The sequence below is a fragment of the Doryrhamphus excisus genome, linkage group LG19 (assembly GCF_037039965.1).
Source record: "Doryrhamphus excisus strain RoL-2023G ecotype Guam linkage group LG19, RoL_Dexc_Guam_v1.1, whole genome shotgun sequence".
Taxonomy (NCBI): domain Eukaryota; kingdom Metazoa; phylum Chordata; class Actinopteri; order Syngnathiformes; family Syngnathidae; genus Doryrhamphus; species Doryrhamphus excisus.
This window is the reverse complement of record NC_136375.1, coordinates 14,549,450-14,562,938: the sequence shown is the minus strand read 5'-3', so window position 1 is coordinate 14,562,938 and position 13,489 is coordinate 14,549,450. Positions and strand designations below refer to the sequence as shown.

At 44.9% G+C, this 13,489-nt stretch overlaps 1 protein-coding gene across 4 annotated transcripts in view; it reads left to right on the top strand.

Annotated features, from left to right (window-relative positions):
* The first annotated feature begins 6 nt into the window (after positions 1-6).
* The window catches only part of LOC131107300 (sodium/calcium exchanger 3), a 28,198-nt gene continuing 14,715 nt past the window's right edge, over positions 7-13,489 (top strand). For 2 of the 4 annotated variants that reach the window (XR_013630325.1, XM_058057195.2), the window contains exons 1-2: positions 7-639; positions 3,977-5,824. Coding sequence is in view for 2 of the 4 variants with exons in the window: in XM_058057195.2 (XP_057913178.2) it covers positions 4,047-5,824 (1,778 nt within the window). In the remaining 2 variants the exon portion in view is untranslated. Of the gene's footprint in view, positions 640-3,976; positions 5,825-13,489 lie in introns of those variants that run through there. The other 2 variants (XM_078798802.1, XM_078798803.1) reach the window with 2 other exon arrangements.

Here is a 13,489-nt window from a genome sequence, read left to right as displayed (position 1 = left end):
ACCGCAGAGGATGAAGACGAGGACGTTAAGCAGGCGTGATGCGTTCACGGAACTCTGCGAGAAGCGGCTCGCATGACCGAGGAAGAGCGGGAAGAGGAGGACGTCGGTGTCTTTCCGCAGCCGCCGCTAACTTGTCCCTTTGCGTGTCTCTTTGCGCCGTTTTCCCGCCTCGCGTTGCGTTTGGCGCCACTTGGTGTCCGCCAGAGCAGCGAGACGGACGCGGCGCCGCCCAGATAGCTCATCCCCGGGCTTGGCAGGTACAGGAAGCGCCGCTGAACATCTCCGTGATCCATCAACACTTCCACCCGGGGGAGAGACCTTAAAATAGTACACCCCCCCACCCCCCTCTCTTCGCGGTCGTTGACAGATCTGAGATCAGTCAGTCAGACTGGGAGGTTGTGGTCTGGCTAAGAAGAAGAAGAAGGAGGAGGAGGAGGACGTCGCGACAAAACACCTCAGTCCGGCGGTTCCGACCCAGTCCAGAAGCATCTTGCCTCTCGGAACCCTGTGGGCTTGCGGGGGGAGGGGGGTGGGACCAGGGAGTTTTGGGTGTCAATCAGCCAAAAAGGAGGAGGAGGAGGACCGGAGCTCCTTGCAGCCTCGACACGGACCAACAGAACCAACAGAACCAGAATCCGGGTAGGTGACATCCCATAATAACCCCCCATGCATGATTGCAACGTTGCTAAGGAAGCTTCCAGCATCTTCTCATCCTCCCCACGTCATTGTCAGCAACACGCACACATGCACGCTTGGATCTAGAGTGGATAGAATCTCGCAAAGTGGCGGAGGGATTCCCCCTCGGGTGTCCGGCAGTTGTCGGTTCTGATGATTAATCAGCAACAGCTGAGGAGCTGCTGACTCTGCTCCCGCTTGAAGCTCCGATGACCCCCCCCCCCCACATCCATATCCACTAAAATAGACATACCTGCATACCTCATCATCATGTTAGCATTCTATAAAAATACCTCACATCTTCATATACATAGCACACCTGCACACGCATCCATGTATGTCATGTATTGCAGTACTCGTGTAGTGCAGCCTTGTACCAATCAATCATATACAACATACCACAGTACAACCAATACAACCAATAACATGGCCACACACATCATAATCCTGATAACGATAGCGCATTGACTAGAAAATGACATAATGTCATAAATAGAAATGATCAGGGGTCTCAAACATGTGGCCCGCAGGACACTAGTTTGATATGAAAGTTTAATGTTAGTGCGGCCCGCGCAAGTTTGATACGGATGCTGTATGGTATATCATGTACCCAGAAAAAATTATTACGTTTGATTAATGTTCATGTTAAAGGTTAAATAACTGTTAATAGTTATCCTCCCTATCCGTGTGGAAGTGGTAAGTTTTTTGGCTATTTAAGTTGAAAGGAAATAACTTGAAGGCTACCGTTTAGGTCGCTAAGCTCTCGAGTTTGCGAGTTAGCATGTGTCTCGAGACCCTGCAGTTGCGCAATATGTTGTAAATCAGGGGTCTCAAACACGCGGCCCGCGGGCCACACTAGTTTGAGGCCCCCGCCTTGATATGAAAGTTTAATGTTTGATGCCCGCGCAAGTTTGATACGGATGAATGGATGGAGGAATATAAAGGTGACTATAGGGGTGTTATTTTGTGTCTAAAAGGCTCTAATTTTAAAAATGTGTGTTTAGAAGGTGATGAACAGGTTTTCTGTGTTCTGTATTTCGAGTGTAGACGTGCTCGCTTGCTGATCCTGTCTCACGCTTCATGACACATTCTTCCTACTCAACTCTCTCTTTGCGCCTGAGATGTCAAACACGTTTGTCATGTTCCCACATTTTGCCTTCACCGTTGCTTTGCATATTAGGGTCTCTTGTGCCACATCTGCTCTATGTATATAATTTTTAATTCTATATTTCATATCAAGTTTTATATTTACACATTTTATTGTCACCTTTACACTCCTATTAGCCAATATAGTAGACACCATAAGAGAAAATAAGACATAGAAAACCTGTTTAAAACCTTGTAAATGCACGTTTTAACGTGATTAGAGTCCTCTAGACATGAAATAACACCTCTATAGTCACCTTTACACTCATATTAGCCAATATAGTAGACATCATAAGAGAAAATAAGACAGAAAACCTGTTTACCACCTTCTAAATACACTTTAACGTGATTAGAGTCCTCTAGACATGAAATAGCACCCCTATAGTCACCTTTACACTCCTATTAGCCAATATAGTAGACATCATAAGAGAAAATAAGACAGAAAACCTGTTTACCACCTTCTAAATACACTTTGTAACGCGATTAGAGTCCTCTAGACATGAAATAACACCCCTATAGTCACCTGCCCATTCCTATTAGCCAACATAGTAGACATCATAAGAGAAAATAAGACATAGAAAACCTGTTTACCACCTTCTAAATACACTTTTTAACATGATTAGAGACCCCTATACATGAAATAACACCCCTATAGTCACATTTACACTCCTATTAGCCAATATAGTAGACATCATAAGAGAAAATAAGACAGAAAACCTGTTTACCACCTTCTAAATACATTTAATTTATTTATTGTTTAGTTTGCTATAATTATGCAATGCATGTAAAATGCCATGTATGTACATGTATGTACATGTACCACAAATAACACCAAGAAATACACACTATACTGTATTTCTTCCTCCCCCTTCTTTGTTGCCAATGCAACATTTTAGACAGTGTTTAGTTGGGCAGCATTGTAATCCTGCTGAGCAAGCTGTATGGGTTACTGCCCCCCCCCACCCCCCACACCCCTCACCCCCACCCAGGAGATTGGAAAACAATCACGCTCCCATCCTGGTAATTGGACTGCACCTTCCAAAAAAAAAAGTGAAAATAAAGTCCCAGGACTACAGAGGATGAAATAAACATAACCTAGTTGTTCTTCATCTGGGTGTGCTTTACAGACCACCTGGTTGGGGGGGGTGGGTGGGGGGGGCAGTCATGATTACACTGCTTGTAAAGTAGGTCGCATGCAGTGCAGTATTTACCGTCACATTTGTATACTCCTCGACAACTACAAGGACATAACTCCTTGATTCACAACCCCCCCCCCCCACCGACCCCCTCCCTCCAGCTTTTATTAACTTCACTCTTTCACATTTAGAATGTTTTTTTCATTTTCAAAATATTGAAACAGTCTTCTTAAATTGTTATTGTTATGTTCTTCTCTTAATGTTATGACTTTATTCCCGTAATAACACACAAACAAATGTAACTGAACACCATATGCACTTGGGAATTGAACCTTTTTACTTCATCATAAAACTTCACTTCATTTCCAAAGCAAAGGAAAGCTCCATGTCCCTGTGTGAGAAAGTCACTTATTAGCCTAAAGCTAATAAGTGCTTGGGGCCACCCTTAGCAGCAACAACTGCAATCAAGCCTTGGTGATAACTTGCAATGAGTCTCTTCCAGCTTCCAGCTGCCCCACGTTCTCTCCTTCAGGAGCATTCATGCTTCCATTGATCCCAACAGACCATCACACTACCACCACCACATTTCACTCTTCTTTTTCTTTCAAAAAGTTCAACCACAGAGTCAGTCAGTCATTTTCGACCGCTTATCCTCACAAGGGTTGTGGGGGGTGCTGGAGCCTATCCCAGCTGTACACCCTGGACTGGTGGCCAGCCAATCACAGGGCACATATAGACAAACAACCATTCACACTCACATTCATACCTATGGACAATTTGGAGTGGCTAATTAACCTAGCATGTTTTTGGAATGTGGGAGGAAACCGGAGTACCCGGAGAAAACCCACGCATGCACATATGGTGGTCCATATTGCCCAACTTTAGTGTATACTATGTATGTATTCTATGTACAGTGTGTATTCCATGTACTGTATGTATGTATTCCATGCATGCCCCCCCAATTGAGGGTGCTGCTGACATGATTTTGAGCAATGCTTTGTGTCCTGTGTTGTGTTCAGGTGTCGGTTGGAGTCAAAGTCCAGTTCTGGATCCAAGTGTGGTCAGGAACCTTGAGACCAAGGAGGGTGCATGGAGGGGTCCTGGCCTGTAAGTCCTGGGTCCTCGGCCTGCCTGTGGTTGGGGCTGGTCTCGGCATCAGTGAATTTCATTTGCGCGGAAACCCGGACCACCCCGGGTCCGTCGCTCACCTCGGACAATGGCACCTGCCCGGGGAACTCCAAGTGCAGTCCCGGTATCATCCTGCCCATCTGGTACCCGGAGGATCCCTCCATGGGGGACAAGATCGCACGGGTCATTGTGTATTTTGTGGCCATGATCTACATGTTCCTAGGGGTGTCCATCATCGCGGACCGCTTCATGGCCTCCATCGAGGTCATCACATCGCAGGAGAAGGAGATCGTCATCAAGAGGCCCAACGGGGAGACGACCACCACCACGATCCGTGTGTGGAACGAGACGGTGTCCAACCTCACTCTGATGGCTTTGGGATCGTCCGCCCCCGAGATCATGCTCTCCGTCATCGAGGTTTGTGGACACGAGTTCAAAGCGGGCGAGCTGGGGCCGTCCACCATCGTCGGCAGCGCCGCCTTCAACATGTTCGTCATCATCGCCCTCTGCGTTTCCGTCATTCCCCAAGGGGAGGTCCGCAAGGTCAAACACCTGCGAGTGTTCTTCATCACGGCCGGCTGGAGCATCTTCGCCTACATCTGGCTCTACATGATCCTGGCCGTCTTCTCTCCCAACGAGGTCCAAGTCTGGGAGGGCCTTCTCACGCTGGCCTTCTTCCCCGTATGTGTGATACTCGCCTGGGTGGCCGACCGGCGTTTGCTCTTCTACAAGTTCATGCACAAGAAGTACCGCACCGACAAGCACCGGGGCGTCATCATCGAGACGGAAACGGAGCGCTCCAAGGGGATGGAGATGGATGGCAAGATGGTTAACTCTCACTTCATGGACGGCAATGCCGGGAACCTGGTGGGTCTGATTGAGAGCAAGGAAGTGGACGAATCCCGCCGCGACATGATCCGCATCCTCAAAGACCTGAAGCAGAGGCACCCGGAGAAAGAGCTGGACCAGCTGGTGGAGATGGCCAACTACTACGCTCTCTCGCACCAGCAGAAGAGCCGTGCTTTCTACCGCATCCAGGCCACGCGTATGATGACGGGAGCCGGGAATATCCTGAAGAAGCACGTAGCGGAGCAGGCTAAGAAGAGCGCCAGCGTGCAGGAGGTCCACGTGGACGAATCCGAGGAATACGTCTCCCATGTGGCCTTCGAGCCTGCCGCGTACCAGTGCTTGGAGAACTGCGGCGCCGCCATCCTCAGCATCTCCAGGAAGGGCGGCGACATCAACAAGACCATCTACGTGGACTACAAGACGGAGGACGGCTCGGCCAACGCCGGCGCCGACTACGAGTTCACCGAGGGCACCGTGGTCTTCAAACCCGGGGAGACGGTGCGAGAAATCAGCGTCGGCATCATCGACGATGACATCTTCGAGGAGGACGAGCACTTCTTTGTGCGCCTCAGCAACCTGCGTGTGCTGGAGTCCGAGGAGGAGCTGCTGTCCACCGATGGTCTCCCCTACCCGAAAGCCGTGCTGGGGTTCCCCGCTGTCGCCACGGTGACCATACTGGACGACGACCACGCCGGCATCTTCACCTTCGAGAGCGGCACAGCGCACGTCAGCGAGAGTATCTGCGTCATGGAGGTGAAGGTCCTGAGGACTTCCGGCGCCAGGGGGACGGTCATTGTGCCGTATCGCACTCTGGAGGGACTCGCCAAGGGGGGCGGTGAGGACTTCGAGGATACGTTCGGCGAGCTGGAGTTCAAGAACGACGAGACCTGGTAAGACGCCACTGATTCTTTGATTGGTTTGACTTTGCGTTTCTCCTCGTAAACGCCGTTCTTCCTTCGTAAACGGCGTAGAACATACACGTAGAACACATTCACTCCTTATTTGAACAATAATTTGGACTGCATGAGAAAGTGACGAGGCTGTCTAAGACAAAACCTTTTCCCCCAGTGAGGGTCACATGACAGGATGACATTTCCCCAAAATTTTAACTTTCTTCTTAAACAATCTTCATCAATATTCTTCTAATATTATGACTTTATTCCCATAATGTTCTAACTTTATTCCACTCTAATTTTCCTTAAATAAAACTTTATTCATTGTTTTGTCAGCAATGTGAGCAAAGTGGTCATACATCCTAGCTGTGAGGCTAGGAGACCCCATATTTTATTATAATAATACCACTTGGCCGCCGTGCAGCCCTGGTGTAGGTAGTTTATGCGGTATATGTGGTGTACAGTATGTGGTGTAGGTGGTGTACAGTATGTAGTGTAGGTGGTATGTACGTAGTATAGCACAGAAGGTGCCATATGTGGTGTAGGTGGTATACAGTATGTGGTGTAGTTGTTACAGTATATGTAGTACATGTGGTACAGTATATGTGGTGTACTGTATGTGGTGTAGGTGGTATACTGTATGTGGTATAGGTAATGTATGTGGTATATGTGGTGCACAGTATGTGGTATACGTATGTGGTGTAGGTGGTATATGCAGTTTATGTTGCATATGTGGTGTATGTGGTATAGTGTATGTGGTGCAGGTGGTATATGTGATGTGCATGGTATACAGTATGTGGTATACAAGTTATATGTGATGTAGATGGTATACCGTATGTGGTGTAGGTGGTATATATGGTGTATGTGGTATATGTGATGTAGGTGGTATACAGTACGTGGTGTAGGTTGTATATGTGGTGTAGGTTGTATACTGTATGTGGTGTAGGTAATTTATGTGGTATATGTGGTCTACAGTATGTGGTGTAGGTGGTATATGTGGTGTAGATGATGTATATGGTGTAGTTGGTACAGTGTATGTGCTAAATGTGGTACAGCATGTGGTGTAGGTGTACTGTGTATGTGCTGTAGGTGGTATACAGTATGTGGTGTAGGTGGTACGTATATGCGGTTTACGTTGCATATGTGGTGTATGTGGTATAGTGTATGTGGTGCAGGTGGTGTATGTGATGTGCATGGTATACAGTATGTGGTATATGTGGTGTAGGTAGTATACAGTATGTGGTATACATGGTATATGTGATGTAGATTGACATGTATGTCTCTGACATCTGCTGGTGGGATGGCATTCAGGAGGAGGCCCGGGGGAGAGACCGTTGGGGGAGACGGGGGGCTTGATTGGGGTGGGAGCGTCAGGGTGATCAGCGGACTCTTGGGGACGCGTCTTGATTTATGTGAGAGAGACTTTCCCCGAGCCCGAAGACGACGTGTATTCTCGTTACTGTGGAGGTCTTCTACTCTATTGATCGTTCCATTGTGCGGATCTGGCCTCATCCCGTCCCGTGATAAATTCCCCTGCTATTCCAGGGGTCAGCGGAGGCTCTTCAGCCTCTTTGTTGTGGCTCCCTTTACAATACTACAATATTTCTTTAACACCCGAGTGGGAGAAATGCAGGTATTTGTAATGAGTTAAAAAATCCAACTTTATTTGAGACCATGAATGCATCCTGGCTGAGTTCTGACAGGATGCTATTCAGTTCTCTCTCACACAGGTAAACATGGAGGAAAAAAAATGCTTTTGTCTGTCTTATTGTCTGTTATGATGTCTACTATATTGGCTAATAGGAGTGTAACGGTAACTATAGGGGTGTTATGTCATGTCTAGAGGTCTTGAATCGTGTTAAAACGTGTATTCAGAAGGTAGTAAACAGATTTTCTACGTCTTATGATGTCTACTATATTGGCTAATAGGAGTGTAAATGTAACTATAGGGGTGTTATGTCATGTCTAGAGGTCTCTAATCATGTTAAAAAGTGGATTTTATTTAGAAGGTGGTAAACAGGTTTTCTGTGTCTTATTTTCTCTTATGATGTTGACTATATTGGCTAATGGGAGTGTATTGGTGACTATAGGGGTGTTATTTTATGTCTAGAGGGCTCTAATCATTTAAAAAAGTGTATTTAGAAGTTGGTAAACAGGTTTTCTATGTCTTATGATGTCTGCTATATTGCTAATAGGAGTGTAAAGGTGACTATAGGGGTGTTATTTTATATCTAGAGGGCTCTAATCATGTTAAAACGTGCATTCAGAAGGTAGTAAACAGATTTTCTATGTTTTATTTTCTCTTATGATGTCTACTATATTGGCTAATAGGAGTGTAATGGCGACTATAGGGGTGTTATTTCATGTCTAGAGGGCTCTAATCATTTTGAAAAGTGTGTTTAGAAGGTGGTATACAGATTTTCTATGCCTTATGATGTCTACTATATTGCTAATAGGAGTGTAAAGGTGACTATAGGGGTGTTATTTTATGTCTAGAGGGCTCTAATCGTGTTAAAACGTGTATTCAGAAGGTAGTAAACAGATTTTCTATGTTTTATTTTATTTGTCCAATTGTAAAATAATAGTGAAATGGTGATTGCCGTGAATAAGTGTGAAGGAAGCATTCAAGGAATTCAAGGAATGCTGCTCGTTATTAGCTAAGCGCTGCAAATGCTGGATAAACACTTCAGTGTTGATTCAAAGGCTTTCTTTGTTCCGTGCATCTATGGGGAACTCACTAACAAACTTATGGGAACGCCTGCCTGCTCCCGGGACGTGATGCATTTCATACATCACAGGTGTCCAAAGTGCAGCTCGGGGCCACTTGTGTCCTGCCGGTAGTTAATATTGGCCCACAAAAAAACGGAATAATCCGTCATTGTACCAGAATCAGATAGATATGTACTTTATTGATGTAAATATTCTTGTTAGTGGCATCAAGTAGTAATATTTCAGGGGGGAGGATGTTTTTGGGAATACTACGGAAAGCAAGAAAACCGTGACCAAAGTTGTTATTTTTGGAAAATCAGAAAGTTGTAATGTTATGCGAATCATTATGAAACATTCTTGTCAAATTGCTGCAGATCTGCCATTGGCTCGCCACCAGTCCAGGGTGTACCCCCGCCCCTCTCGGCTGGGATAGGCTCCAGCATGCCCCCACCCTAGGGAACCCTGTTCCTATTTTATGCCGCTTTTACTTCTCACCTGTTGTGGGTTTTTGCCTCTGCCTCATGTGACCTCCTTTCTCCGGACGCCCTGACTGACACGACACATGTTCACGCTCGTCTGCAAAACCGCTGAGCGCTCAGCTTTTCCCCTGCTAGAACTTTCCCAGACGTCTCGGAATAGACCCGGCAGCTTCACCTTACCTCCCTGCACCACATGGATCCTCTTTCTGCCGAAACAGCAAAAACAAAACAACACATTTTACAAGAATAAAGTCCAAATATTACCAGGCAAAGCTGCTCATGTTACCACCTTCAAAATACTCCAGATTTTCCCATATTTTTCCAGCTGTGGGCTGGACTCCTTATTTCCCAGAGAATTCTCCTATTTTCCATGACTTTCAGGAAATGTTTCCTTATTTTCCTGAAATGTTCTTGCATATTTTCTTAATTCCTGCAACATTTCACATATCCATCCAATTCCTAGATCTGGTATCTGGGAATCTCATTGGATATGACGCTACACTATGGATGGATATTTTATGTATAAAGTACATATGTATGTATATCTACATTATGGATGAATATACAGAGCCACCATCCACCAGTACCAGTAGCAGCCTGGGCAGTAGAAATATCCCAGGTAGTACTCAATAAGGTCATCACATCTTACCTTGATGACATAGTATCACATAGTATCACATAGTATCACATAGTATCAGCATTTGGGAGCAAAGGTGACAAAAACAGTACAGGATGCTATTCAGTTCTCTCTCACACAGGTAAACATGGAGGAAAAAACTGCTTTTGTCTGTCCTATTGTCTGTTATGATGTCTACTATATTGGCTAATAGGAGTGTAAAGGTAACTATAGGGATGTTATGTCATGTCTAGAGGTCTCTAATCATGTTAAAAAGTGGATTTTATTTAGAAGGTGGTAAACAGGTTTTCTGTGTCTTCTTTTCTCTTGTGATGTCTACTATATTGGCTAATAGGAATGTAAAGGTGACTATAGGGGTGTTATTTCATGTCTAGAGGGCTCTAATCATTTTAAAAAGTGTATTTAGAAGGTGGTAAACAGGTTTTGTATGTCTTATGATGTCAACTATATTGGCTAATAGGAGTGTAAAGGTGACTATAGGGGTATTATTTTATGTCTAGAGGGCTCTAATCATGTTATAACATGTATTCAGAAGGTAGTAAAAGATTTTCTACATCTTATGATGTCTACTATATTGGCTAATAGTAGAGTACAGTATAGTAGTACAGTATAGTAGTCTGTGCAACCTGGTACAACATTACATGGTGCCTTCAGGGACCGTCCAACAAAGTGGGACAAGTCGCGTTGAACATGCAAAAAGTGTGTGTGTCAGTCAAGGGTCAATGAGATTCATTCGTTCATTTATTTTCTACCGCTTATCCTCACGAGGGTCACGGGGGTGCTGGAGCCTATCCCAGCTGTCTTGGGACGAGAGGCGGGGTACACCCTGGACTGGTGGCCAGCCAATCACAGGGCACATATAGACAAACAACCATTCACACTCACATTCATACCTATGGACAATTTGGAGTGGCTAATTAACTTAGCATGTTTTTGGAATGTGGGAGGAAACCGGAGTACCCGGAGAATGGCTGACCACCAGTCCAGGGTGTACCCCGCCTCTAGCCCCAAAAGGACTAACTTGGTTGTCAACCCCCCCCACCCACCCACCCCGTGACCAGATGTGGTCTGAGTGAGGATGCTAGTGAGCTTGACGCTAGCTTGTCTTCTACTCGCCTCTTCCCTCCAGGAAGTCATTATGTTCCTCCGGCTCCGTCGTCACCATAGCAACCACACCCAATCTGCACAGCTCATCGCAGATGCATGTGTGCATCCCCCCCACCACCCCCCCCTTGCCTTTTTGCCTGCGTGTGTGTTCGTGTGCAAGCGTTATTTTTAGCGTGTTACATAAGGGGGGGTGAGACTGGGGGGGAAATAAAAATGCATCCTCTTCCTCTCCTTGTCTCCTAGTCAGCGGCATCTTGACTCCTTGTTGCATCTGTCAGGTGTTAAAAAAAATGAAGTTCAACCTTTCTTTCCTTGTAATCATTTCATATTCATATAATATATATATAATATATATTCTATATTATATTACATACATATCAGGTACTTTTTCTATTTTTATGTATTTGTAAATATTTTCTATACTGATTATCCTCACTAGGTTATTTATTATTATTATAATAATTATTATTATTATTATTACCATCTATTCATGGCATTTAAAATTACATATATATTTTTATATTATTTTATATAATACTTTATTTTTAATTTTCAGGTATTTACATATTTCAATATATAGTATTTATATTTGTATATGTGCCCTGTGATTGGCTGGCCACCAGTCCAGGGTGTACCCCACTTCTCGCCTAAAGACAGCTGGGATAGGCTCCAGCACCCCCCGCGACCCTAGTGAGGAAAAAGCGGTAGAAAATGAATGAATGAATATAATATAATATATAATATATTATATATTTATATTACATACATATCAGGTACTTTTTCTATTTTCATGTATTTATAAATATTTTCTATACTGATTATCCTCACAAGGTTATTTATTCTTCTTCTTCTTATTATTATTATTATTATTACCATCTATTCATGTCATTCAAAATTACATCTATATTTCTATATTATTTTATATTATACTTTATTTTGAATTTTCAGAATACATATTTACATATTTCAAGATTCTGTTATATTTTCAAGTGTTTAGTATTTATAGTATTTATATTTGCATACGTGCCCTGTGATTGGCTGGCCACCAGTCCAAGGTGTACCCCGATGATTTGTGGGTGTATTTCTCATGTACTGTGTATACATTTGAGGTATTTTTCTATTTGAGGATGATTTAAGAGCGACAGGAAGTATTAGTGTGAGGATGAAAGGGATGAAAGGAGACGTGTGCTGTAAGGCGTTAGCAGCTAGCATAGCTTGGTTAGCGTGTGCGCTATGAAATATGCATGCGTCCTCCTGCTTGTGTGCTTTGTAAAATCCTGGTGTTTCAATCCAGACCTTTGCTGGCGGCTCCGCCTCTTCCATTATGCATGAGCTGACGGCTATTTATAGCCACGCTCTCATTAGCTCCTCTTACGTAATTACTCATTAGCGCTACGTTAACCGCCGTGCTGTATGCCTTCGTCACGCCTCGTAAGGGCTCACCTACTCAACTGCAGAGGGTAGCAGGCATTTATGAGGGGTAAGGCCAATTGTCCACTGTTTATTTTTAACATTTTGAATGAATGGGTAGCAAATATCTGGACAGGGGACTGCACATCAGTCGAGTGGTTAGCGCACAGGCCTCACAGCGAGGAGACCCGAGTTCAATTCCAACCTTGGCCATATCTGTGTGGAGTTTGCATGTTCTCCCCGTGCATTTGTGGGTTTTCTCCGGGTACTCCGGTTTCCTCCCACATTCCAAAAACATGCTAGGTTAATTAGCCACTCCAAATTGTCCATAGGTATGAACGTGAGTGTGAATGGTTGTTTGTCTATATGTGCCCTGTGATTGGCTGGCCACCAGTCCAGGGTGGACCCCGCCTCTCACCCAAAGAATGAATGAGTTTTATGGGTCATTATAAGTTGAAGATGTGAGCTGACTGGCTGCCATGAGTGGAAGGTGTTAGCATAATGGTGGGGAATGTTAGCAACAGGGTGGGGAATGTTATCATGGTGCCGTTAGCATCATAGTGGGGGATGATAGTGTCATGTTGGTGCATATTAGCATCATGGTGGGGAATGTCCGTCTCATGGTGTGAGATGCTATAAATGCTAGCATCATGGTGACGGATGCATCATGGTGGTAGATGTTAGCATCATGGTGGTGGATGCATTATGCTAGCATCATGGTGGCGGGTGCATCATGTTAGCATCATGGTGGTAGATGTTAGCATCATGGTGGTGGATGCATCCTGTTAGCATCATGGTGGTAGATGTTAGCATCATGGTGGCGGGTGCATCATGTTAGCATCATGGTGGTAGATGTTAGCATCATGGTGGCGGGTGCATCATGTTAGCATCATGGTGGTAGATGTTAGCATCATGGTGGTGGGTGCATCATGGGCATCATGGTGGTAGATGTTAGCATCATGGTGGTGGATGCATCATGTTAGCATCATGGTGGTGGGTGCATCATGTTAGCATCATGGTGGTAGATATTAGCATCATGGTGGCGGGTGCATCATGTTAGCATCATGGTGGTAGATGTTAGCATCATGGTGGTGGGTGCATCATGGGCATCATGGTGGTAGATGTTAGCATCATGGTGGTGGATGCATCATGTTAGCATCATGGTGGTGGGTGCATCATGTTAGCATCATGGTGGTAGATGTTAGCATCATGGTGGTGGGTGCATCATGGGCATCATGGTGGTAGATGTTAGCATCATGGTGGTGGATGCATCATGTTAGCATCATGGTGGTAGATATTAGCATCATGGTGGCGGGTGCA